This window comes from Apus apus, chromosome Z (genome assembly GCF_020740795.1).
Source record: "Apus apus isolate bApuApu2 chromosome Z, bApuApu2.pri.cur, whole genome shotgun sequence".
Lineage (NCBI taxonomy): Eukaryota > Metazoa > Chordata > Aves > Apodiformes > Apodidae > Apus > Apus apus.
This window is the reverse complement of record NC_067312.1, coordinates 77,737,332-77,747,809: the sequence shown is the minus strand read 5'-3', so window position 1 is coordinate 77,747,809 and position 10,478 is coordinate 77,737,332. Positions and strand designations below refer to the sequence as shown.

The 10,478-nt window shown below is 54.5% G+C and overlaps 1 protein-coding gene across 1 annotated transcript; it reads left to right on the top strand.

Moving 5' to 3' along the window:
* Positions 1-309: 309 nt before the first annotated feature.
* Positions 310-10,142, top strand: LOC127395956 (uncharacterized). The gene is made up of 5 exons (XM_051643460.1): positions 310-386; positions 1,821-1,982; positions 5,594-5,693; positions 9,018-9,148; positions 9,805-10,142. Exons 1-5 carry the CDS (start codon positions 345-347, stop codon positions 10,090-10,092), a joined length of 723 nt encoding a protein of 240 aa, XP_051499420.1. The 5' UTR covers positions 310-344; the 3' UTR covers positions 10,093-10,142.
* Positions 10,143-10,478: the final 336 nt, after the last annotated feature.

The following is a 10,478-nucleotide window of genomic DNA, read 5'->3' as shown; positions in this document are numbered from 1 at the left end:
TCCTTGCACAGCGGGTGACGGACCCGCTCTGGGGACAGACCAGGAGCGGAAGAAACGTCCCGCGGTGCCGGCCGCCCCGCTCCTCCGACCCGCGAGCAGCCGGGGCGCCCCGCTCTGCGCTCCCGGCGGCTCCTGCCTCGGCGTCTCCCAGCGCTGAGCGCTGCGCCGGGCTCAGGGCCTGGCGCCCCGGGCCCTGATGGGCCCCCCGGCCGGCGAGGCCGGCAGCTCCGCGGGCCGCGGCGCAGGGGCCGTGCCCGGGGTGGGGGCCGTGCCGGAGGGAGGCGGGCCCGGCCGTGCCCCGCCCCGCCGCCCCTGCCTGGCGGCCCGCTACGGGAGGACGGGGCATGAGCGGGTCGGTGCTGCGTGGCCTGCGGTTGCGCGCGCCCGTGAGTAGCGCTGGGCCCGGGGCCCGTGCGGGGCGGGGGTGGCTCCGCGGGGCTGGGGCAGCGGGCGGCGGCGGGTCGGGCCCAGCGCGGCGGGCGGGGACGGCCATCGCTCCTGCCCCGTTCCCTGGGCAGCCGCCGGGTGCAGCCCCTGGCGTCCCGGGCCTGGGCTGCCCTCGGTCCCCGCCCAGCGACTTGCCCGGCGGCGCGGCCGGTCGACCGGCCCCTCTGCGGGAGGGCGGCGGAGCGGGAAAGCCTCGCTGGCCGCGATGTTGTGGCCTCCAAGAAGCTGTCGGGGCCCAGTGCGGCCACCGGCTCCGGCCCCTCCACGGCGGCTTCTTCTCTCCTGGGGCGTCACACGCCGTCGCCAGCGGAGGGTGAATCTGTCCGGCCCTTGCTCAGCGTCCCTCCTACAGCTGCTGCCTTGTGGAGATGCTGCCCCGTGTCACACACCCTTCGTCCTCAGTCCCCAGTTCTTTTTCTTCCAGGGGTAGAGAGGAACTTTGCACTTATCCTCAGAAGTTTCGTTCCTGAGATTGTTTCCCTGCTTAGAGATGCTTTAGTGAAGTTCTCATCATTTTCATAGATGGTACCTGGATGCATACTCTGGTACAGCACATACAGCTGCTTCAGCACCTTCCTCACAGCAGCAAGCTGAGGTGTCTCTGCCCCAGTTATCACAGTGACATGTTTATGCTGCAGTAGCGTGGTGGTGTTTCAGGCCAGAACTCTTAACTGTATGCCAAGCAAGACCGCTTGGCCAATGTCGGATCCAACAGGTTTAGTTTTCACCTTCATCTGTGAGATGCAGCTGCTTTCGTAAAGCAGGCAAAGGGGGCCTCAGTGCTGCAAGACCACAACGTCTTACTCTAATGGCCCCTTCCAGTGGTTCTGGTGTAACAATGCTGTTTGCTTTAGGCCTCCAGAAGGCCTGATTCTGATGCCACTGATTGTTCTGCAGGAAGGAATGTCACTTTGCCTGGAGGAAGGCTGATTGGCAGGGGGGAAAAAAAAGGAATTTATTCTTGGTTCTTTTCTGTTGAAGGAACTCAGTGAGCTGGATGTCTCTGTGATGTTCCTGTGTGCAGATTGGTTGGAAACACTTTTTAAGCTTGGGAGGTGCTGCAGGTTCAGTGTTGGTACAGGTGGGCTGACCTTTGCCTGGTGAGGGCTGCAAGGGGCAGCAGCCATGGCCTGCAGCTGAGTGAGAGGGTGCACAGGAGGGGCAAGGGGGGGTGGTGCTCACTAAATGTCTGCAGAGCAGCCTAGGGCTGCAACCAGCAGTGGGACTTAACTGCCCTGATAATGGAGCCCTGAGTGGTTTGCAGAGACAGAGGTGCCTCCAAGACCTGTCAGAAGAGTTGAGAAGCCCTTCCTCCCCAGGCTGTCCAGACACTTTGTGTCCTTCAAAGTCCTTTCCTCCTCCTTTCTCCCCAGCTTCTGCCTCTCTTTGCCTCGGGAGGACTCTGGAGGCAGCCCCAGCTGTCATGCAGCACCAGGGAGGAGGGCACTGCGAGGCTTGTGGGGCGGTTCCCGATACCCAATAAGAAGGACTTGCCATATGACATCCTGGAGCTCATGGAGGAAGTGGAAATGAAGGTAAGAGAGTTCTGCTGCTAAACTCTCAGTGGAAAGAATCAAAAGTTCAGGTTGGTCATACACCCTGAGAGAGTAGTTGTGGTCCAGTTAGGTCTAACACAAACCTGGTAGGAGACTGAGGTGAGCAGCAGATCTTGCTGACCTCCTTGCACTCCACAGGATGGGGCTTCTACTGGAAATCCTGCAGAGTGTTGGCAGGATTGTTGATCTCCCTGGTGCCATGAGACTAGGGGTTTGTTTCAGATGCAGTCTCATGCACGGTGATAGCTGGAAGACTGACGTGATTGTTTTTCTGGGAGAGCATCTGGGTATACCTGAGACAATACTAGGTGTGTTTTTAACACTTTTAATGGACAAAAAATAGAAGAGGAGCTGTTTTGATGGCAGTATAAAAAGGCTTAAGGGTGGGTGTTTCTGCTTTTGAACTTTGACTTTTTTTCTCCAAAGCTAAATGGGCTGCACTGTAGTGGAACAGAATGCAGAACTGTGTATAAGGGGAAAAAAAAGGAACTGGACAAGAGTTTCCTTCCCTGCTGTTGCAGAGAAGGAATGCCACACGGTCCTTACTGCTGGCTCAAACACTCAACCATCCACAGCTCCATGAAGACTTCCCTCTAAAGATTGGACTAGGTGATCCTTGAGGTCCATTTCAACCTGGCACTCCATGATTCTATGATATGATTCTCTTGGAAGGGGTTCATCTCAAGGGAGCAGCAGTCCATCCCTCCCTGTCCTTCCTGCCAGCCTGTTGGAACTGTGCTCTGCTACTGCTGCTGTGAAGTTTGTGTAATAATGACAGGACTCAGCAGGCTTGAGGTTAAACATGCTGTACAGAGGAAGAGTCAGCTCAAATGTCAGATGCTGTGCCACCAACCCCTGTGTCAGTGCACTGAGGGTGTCAGCAAAGACCTACATATTGGATTCGATCAACTTGGGAGACTTGGATATAGAAACTGTGCTGCCAGCCTCTCTTGCTGGAGGTTTCTCAGTAAACAAGTGGGTTGTGGATGAAGAGGGAAGAGCCTCCCGTGGTAAAGTAACAGTGAACAGTGAGACAGGAGGAAGGCACCAGGAACTGTGTGGCAGAGGAGGGAGGTTGCTAGAGGGGTCAGTGACACCTGGGCCCCTCCTTCTCCATAAAACCCCTGAGGAGCAGCAGCCAGCACAATGGTGGAGCCTGCAGGCAGTTGCACAACCACAGCAGGCAGCCAGGCACGGAGGCTGAGCCCCTGCTGTTAAGTGCCAAGTGCTGTGGCCCAGGGGGTGGAAGCTGCATTCGCTGATCCTGCACAGGAGAGGCAGCAAGAGATTCTGGGGGAAGGGCAGCCCCCCACGCCATCACAGAGGTGGGCTGAGCAGTGACCAGGGACAGAGGGGAAGAGCAGAGCAGCATCCTTGTTCCAGCAGATACATCACCATGTGCCAGCACCCCAAACCATCTGCAGTGTGGGTTGGGCTGCCCCTGCCTGGCATCCTGCAAGCTTGGAGGGAAGAGGAGAGTTAACAGAACGTTTATGGTGGTCAGATGGGCACAGGAACACAGAGAGTGGAAGCAGGGCCAGGGTTCCTGGGGGGAGGATGGAGAAGCTGTCAGAGAAGCAAGGGATTGGGTAGGGAAGGGCAAAGCACCGAGAGAGCTGGACCTGGCCAGGGATGTTAAGAGCAACAACAAAAGTTTCTACAGATATGTCAGCAATAAGAGGAAGATGAGGGAAAAGGTGAGCTCACTTCAGAAGGGCACTGGAGACTTGGCCATGGAGGACACAGAGAAGAAGGTTGAGGTGCTCAGTGACTGCTGTGCCTCAGTCTTCACCAACAAGGGCTCTGTGGTCACACCTTCCAAGTTGGAGAAGGCAAAGGCAGGGACTGTGAAAAGGAAGATCTCCCCACTGTAGGAGAAGAGCAGGTTCATGACCATCTGAAGGACATGAAGGTGTACAAATCTGTGATACCTGATGGGATTCATCCACAGCTCCTGAAGGAACTGGCCGAAGAAGTTGCAAAGCCTCTGTACATCATATTTGAAAAGTCTTGGCAGTCTGGAGAAATCCCCACTGACTGGCAAAGGGGAAACAACTATTTTCAAGAAGGAAAAAAAGGAAGACCCAGGGAACTACAGACCAGTCAGTCTCACCTCTGTGCACAGCAAGACCATGGAGCAGACTCTGATGAAGGCTCTGCTAAAGCACATGGAAAACAAAGGGGTGATTGGCAACAGCCAACACGGCTTCATCAAGAGCAAATCCGGCCTGACTAATTCGGTAGCCTTCTACAATGGGGTCATGGCATCAGTGGACAAAGGAAAAACAACCAACGTAATCTACCTGTACCTGAGCAAAGCCTTCAACAGTGTCCTGCAGAACATCCTGGTATGAGCCTGGAATGGCATGGATTGGACAGATGGACCACTTGTTGGGTAAGGAGCTGGCTGGATGGTCAAACTCAAGCTGTGGTCAACAGCTCAATGTCCAGATGGAGACCAGTGATGAGTGGTGTTCCCCAAAGGTTGGTACTGAGACCAGTGCTGTTTAGCGTCTTTGTCAGCAACTTGGACAGTGGCACTGAGTGCACCCTCAGCAGGTTTGCTGATGACACCAAGGTGTGTGGTGAGGTCACACGCTGGAAGGAAGGGATCCATCCAGAGGGACCTTGACAGGCCGGAGAGGTGGGCTTGTGCAAACAGCATGAAGTCCAGCAAGGCCAAATGCAAGGTCCTGCACCTGGGCCAGGGCAATCCCAAGAACTAATCCAGGCTGGGGGGAGAATGGATGGAGAGCAGTCTGGAGGAGAAGGACTTGGGAGTGATGACAGACAAGAAGCTCAACATGAGCCAGCACTGTGCACTGGAGCCCAGAAACCACCCGTATCCTGGGCTGCATCAAAAGAAGTGTGGCCAGCAGGGCCAGGGAGGGGATTCTCACCCTTTACTCAGCTCTTGTGAGACCTCCATCTGGAGAACTGCCCAGTTCTGGAGTCCCCAACATAAGAAGGACATGGACCTCCTGGGAAAGTCCACAGGAGGCCACAGATGATGAGAGGGCTGGAGCAGCTCTGGAGACAGGCTGGGAGAGTTAGGGTGTTCAGCCTGGAGAAGAGAAGGCTCCAGGGAGACCTTAGAGCACCTTCCAGTGCCTGAAGGGGCTCCAGGAAAGCTGGGGAGAGACTTGGGACAAGGGCCTGTAGTGAGAGGACAAGAGGGAATGGATCAGAACTGGAAGAGGAGAGATTTAGGCTGGACATGAGGAAGAAATTCTGGGCTGTGAGGGTGGTGAGACCCTGGCCCAGGTTGCCCAGGGAAGCTGTGGCTGCCCCATCCCTGGAAGTGTTGAAGGGCAGGTTGGATGGGGCTTGGAACAACCTGGTCTGGTGGGAGGTGTCCCTGCCCATGCAGGGGGGTTGGGTTTAGATGATCTGTAAAGTCCCCTCCAACTCAAACCTTTCTGTCATTATGTGTTTGGCCATAGGTATAAATGGGCACAAAGAGCAAGAGGACTGGGTCTGCAGAGACTGCTGGGCTAACAAATGGCTCTCTGAGCCCAGCACATTATGTTGCTGTCTGTCCTCTGTGTTCAGTTACAGTTCTTGACTTGTTTTTCTTTCTCCTTGAACAGACTGGATTCCTGCCCAATGTGTTCAAAGCCATGTCTCACCGGCCTGCTGAATTCAGAGCTTTTTTTGCTTATTACAATGCCATCATGAACAAAGACACAGGTAAACCACTCAACCACCTCAGAATTGCCCTTTGCTTTGTATAGGTCAAGTTTCTTGAAGTGGCATTTCCAGTATCCTCAGATGTGTTGTCTCACTGCGCCTCCCAGCCTGCCAGGACAGCTGCCAGGGGCTGGAACTGTGCAGCTGCTTCTGGCTTCCCTCCTACTGCACACAGCTTCATACTCGTACGGTTCTGGTTAAAAAGCAGCTCTCGAGCCAGGCTCTGCTGCCTCGCTGCACCCTGTCGTGACGAGGAAAGGCCGGGCAGGAGGAGGAGCCGGGAACCGAGGGTTGGGATGGGCGCCCGGGGGGTGTCTGGTTGCGCAGGCGGGACCACAGCCCCGAGCCCGGCGGGCAGGGGGGTCTGGTAGCCGCGACCGGGCTGGGTTTCCCAGGCAAGTCCAACATGGGAGATGGCCGATCCAAACTAAACTGGGGGTCAGTCGGGTTGCAGCTCAGCAGGGTCAGGCAGCCTCGGCTCCCAGGGGAGTGGCAGGTCCGGTGGAGGCTCCTGCAGCTCGTCCCTCGCAGCAGGGATCGCAGCAGGGATCAGCGACGGGCAGCGCACCCTCCGAGCCCGGCAGCTGTGCTGGGGGGCTGCGCCTTCGGCCCCGGCGCCCAGAGCCGCGGCTGGGTGGGAGTTCGTGCCCGCAGACAGACTGAGCCGGGGGTCTGTGCCCTGCCGCAGCTGGGGGGGACCGAGGTCTGTGCGGCACTGGGGCAGTGGGTGCCCGGCGGGGGAGGGCTGCCCTGCAGGGAGCTCTGCTCAGCTCTGAAGCAGTGTCAGGGCTGCCTGTTGCTCCTTCACACTTCCGTGGTGCAGGGCAACGAGGGACCTGTTCTCACTGCTTTTGCTCTGAGGGTCTGTTAGTAAAACTAGGGTTTTCACAGAATCACAGATTTACTGAGGCTGGAAAAGACCTCTGAGATCTTCAAGTGTGGCCTATGACCTAACACCACCACATCAGCTAGACCAGGGCAGTAAGTGCCACATCCAGCCTTTCCTTGAACACCTCCAGGGATGGTGCATACACCACCTCCCTGGGCAGTCCATTCCAATGTCTGGTCACCCTTTCTGTGAGGAAGTGCTTCATAATGTCCAACCTAAACCTCCCCTGGAGCAGCTTTATGCCATATTTTGTAAATAAGCTGTTGTGTGTAGACTGCTCTTCAAGCTTATGGGAGATGGGGGCTTGGGAGGAGCATCTGGGCACGATCTGGAGGCAGGGAGCAGTGCAGCTTTGTGCCTCTCCCACATGATACACACAGTTCCTGTGTGAAGCTTTCTGCCCTGCTTGTGTTACTGTAGGGAAGCCATGTCCTTACCTGTATGAGGGTCTGTTTTCCCTCCTGCTTCTCATGTTTCCTTTCTGATTTGAAGAGTAGGAGTGTTTTGGAACTTACCCTTTTCAGCATCTTGCCTGCAGTGTCACCCTCCTGACCACCTCTTAATCCCTCACTGTAAGCAGGTGCCTCATGAGCAACTGTCCAGCTAGATTGGTCCCATGGATGATCATAGTGTCCCAGAATGGTTTGGGTTGGAAGGCACCTTCAAAGCTGATCCAGTCCAACCCCTTCCCATGGGCCAGCCCCTTCCCACTAGCCCATGTTGCTCCAAGGCCCATCCAGCCTGGCCTTGAACACTCCAGGGGTGGGACATGCACAGCTTCTCTGGACAACCCAGGCCATTGTCTCACCACCCTAGATGTAAAACATTTTCTCCTTATCTAAAATCTAAACCGACTGTATTTCCATTTAGAACTGTTGTCCCTTGTGTTATTTAGTTCTGTCTGCATGTTTTCTGGAGGTCTGTCTCCTGGGCTGTTGTCCTTGTTTCAGCTGGGATAGAACTAATTCTTCTCAGTAGCTAGAGGAGCTTTGTGTTCTGGATTTAGTATGGGATATTTTAATGAGAAGAAATTTGATAATCTACTGATGTTTTTGGTTGTTGCTAAGAAATCAAGGACTTCTCAGCTTCCCATGTCTTGCTACTGTGTGGGAGTACAAGAAGCTGGGAGGAAGCACAGCCAGAGCAATGGACCCAAACTGGCCAATGGAATATTCCACATCATACAAAATCATGCTCAATATATAGATGAGGGTTGGCTGGGAAGATCAGTCTCTTCCAGGACTACAGTTTCAGGATTTTCTCTCCTCTGGGATCACTAGCCAGGTGTCATGGTCCACTCCACGGTGGACGTGTGATGATTCGTTTCAGCTGTGATTCCGAAGTGCAAAAATGAAATGGCAACAGGCCCAGGGAGTTATCAACACACAATGACTTTATTGGTCTTGCCTGAAAAGTAGCATGTGATAGAAAGGAAGACAAATAGGAAAGAAGAGGTAAAAATGGGGGGGAAGAGGATAATAGCTACCACCACAGGTCCAAAGGCGTATCTATGGTCCTGAATCCAGAAGGCATTCCTCTGCTTCTTCTTTGATCATCATGATCTCTTGGTGGGGAAGATCTTCAAAGTTCAGTTACTAAGGAACCATCTTTTATCCTGGGTAGCACACCTTGCTCCTCCTTGGACTCACCTCCACTCCAGCTCTGTCCCGTGGAAATGTGCCAGTCTCCACCTGTCTGGAGTGAGGCTTCCACGCATGCCCACAGAGGAGTGTCTGAGGCTTGGCCAGCTTTGGAGGCGGGTGGCTTCTTACCAGGAGGTGTGGTTTTGTATTATAATAACATTATAATATTTTTGTATTATAATAACATTATAAGTTAAACTAAGGCTTCATGGGTGTTGGCACAGCAAGTGTGATCCATCTTCCTCGACAGCTGTTCTTCCCTTTGCTGCTCCAGTAGAATAGACCAGTACCAGGTACCAACACTGTCTGAGCCTCACTCTGTTCTCCATGGTTTCTGCATCTGCAAGCCAGTTCAGCAAGCCACTGCAAACTCATGTCGAGATGTTAGTCCAGATTTTGGGGTCTAGTCACTGATGACAATGTTGAGACAATACTGATCTTCTGACTGACTCCTACACCAGGGATGGGCTGGGCGTTGGTCAGCAGGTGGTGAGCAATCGCATTTTGCATCACTCATTTGTATATTCTATTACTACTTTTAAAATTTCATTTCATTTAAATTATTGAACTGTTTTTATCTCAACCTGTAAGTCTTCCTACCTCTGCCTCTCCCGTTCTGTCCATCATCCCCGAGACAGGGCAGGGTGAGTGAGGGGCTGCATGGCTCTGGAGCCACAGCAGCGGTGCTGCCACAGCTGCCCCCGGAGCCCTCTCTCCTGCTTCCACAGGGATACTTGCATGGGGGGCCCTTTTTTACAGCCAAGTGTGCCAAATCGTTTGTTTTCCCTGTAGGGCGACTCAGCAAGGCAGACAAAGAGCTCATCATTGTGGCTACCAGCACTGTGAATAGATGTCCCTACTGCGTGGTTGCACATGGAGCACTTCATCGGATCTATTCCAAGCAGCCAATGCTGGCTGACCAGGTCAGTGGGGGTCACAGCAGCGTGTGCCCACCTCCTTCCCATGGTCCCTCTGGAAGTGGGAATTGCCCCTCTCGTGTGTGTGCTTTCTCACCTCAAATTTTGATCCTTAACCTATCTTCTGAACCTTTCATATATGTGGTTCCCAGCATCCTTGAGCAATTTTGACATGTTTGGGGCCCTACCTCAATACCTGGCTTACTAGGTTTGTTGGTGAGCAGTCAAACCAGTAGCCAGTGGGTGCAGGACCTTGAGGTGGGGGTCTGTATGTCCCCATCCACTCTCTGGGCAACATGAAGGGTGGGATGGCTGCCTTGCAGAGTATTCATCCTGCTGTCCACAGCCTTTGCTGATTTAATCTGATCTCTGGAGAAAGTTTCTACCAACAGGGAGCTTAACATCTTGGTGTCATTGGGTCCGGTTCAAGAACTCTTCCATGGCCTGGCCTGCCCAGCAAAACTGCCATAGTCCCTGAGATAAGACAGGCAGTAAAAATGATGAGTCTCTTGTCTAACAGCAGCCAGTTCATCTGGTTCAGGTGCTGAATAAGAGCCTGTGTCCTGCCATGTCTTTGGTGTGTGGTCAGTCAGTCACCCTGTGTGCTGGGTCCACCTGTGCTCAGTCCATCTGTGCTACCTCTGGTTTCTATCTCCTCACAGGTCATCGTGAACTGGAAACTGGCCGATCTGAGTGACCGGGAGCTGGCCATGCTGGAGTTTGCACTTGCCATCTGTCGAGCTGAGAACGTGACTGAAGAACATTTCCAAAAGCTGGAGAGGCATGGGTTTGACCGTGAAGATGCCTGGGACATTGGCATGATTTCGGCTTTTTTTGCCATGTCGAATCGCATAGCTCATTTAATTGACCTGCGCCCAAACCCAGAATTCTGTGCCATGGGCAGGATGCCCGGCGTAGAGAGGGAGCAGGAGGAAGCTAAGCACACCTGATGTGGTTCTCTGAGAGCATCCGAGAGATTGATCAAGCTGTAAATTGTCAAGCTCTTGTGGCTTATTTTTCCATGTGTAAAAGTGTTAAGTTGATGCCAGATGGCAGCAGGAGCGCTGTGTGCTTCCCTGTTCCCCGGGGACCCTGTCCCCAGTTCGCAGCTCGCTCCCGTGCCCTGGCACGGCCGAACCACCCCGGCTGTGGTCTCGGCAGAGGCTGCTCGGGTACCCAGATCGCTGGGTCACGATGTGGCCTCAACCACCCACCCCACAGCGAGTTCCAGCTGACAGGCTGCGCGCTAGCCGTCTGGCCGTTGCGGGGTGCGGGCTCTTGGGGGCTGCGGGTGAGCGGGACCCGGGGCCTGCAGGGAGAGGGGCGGCTCCTCCCG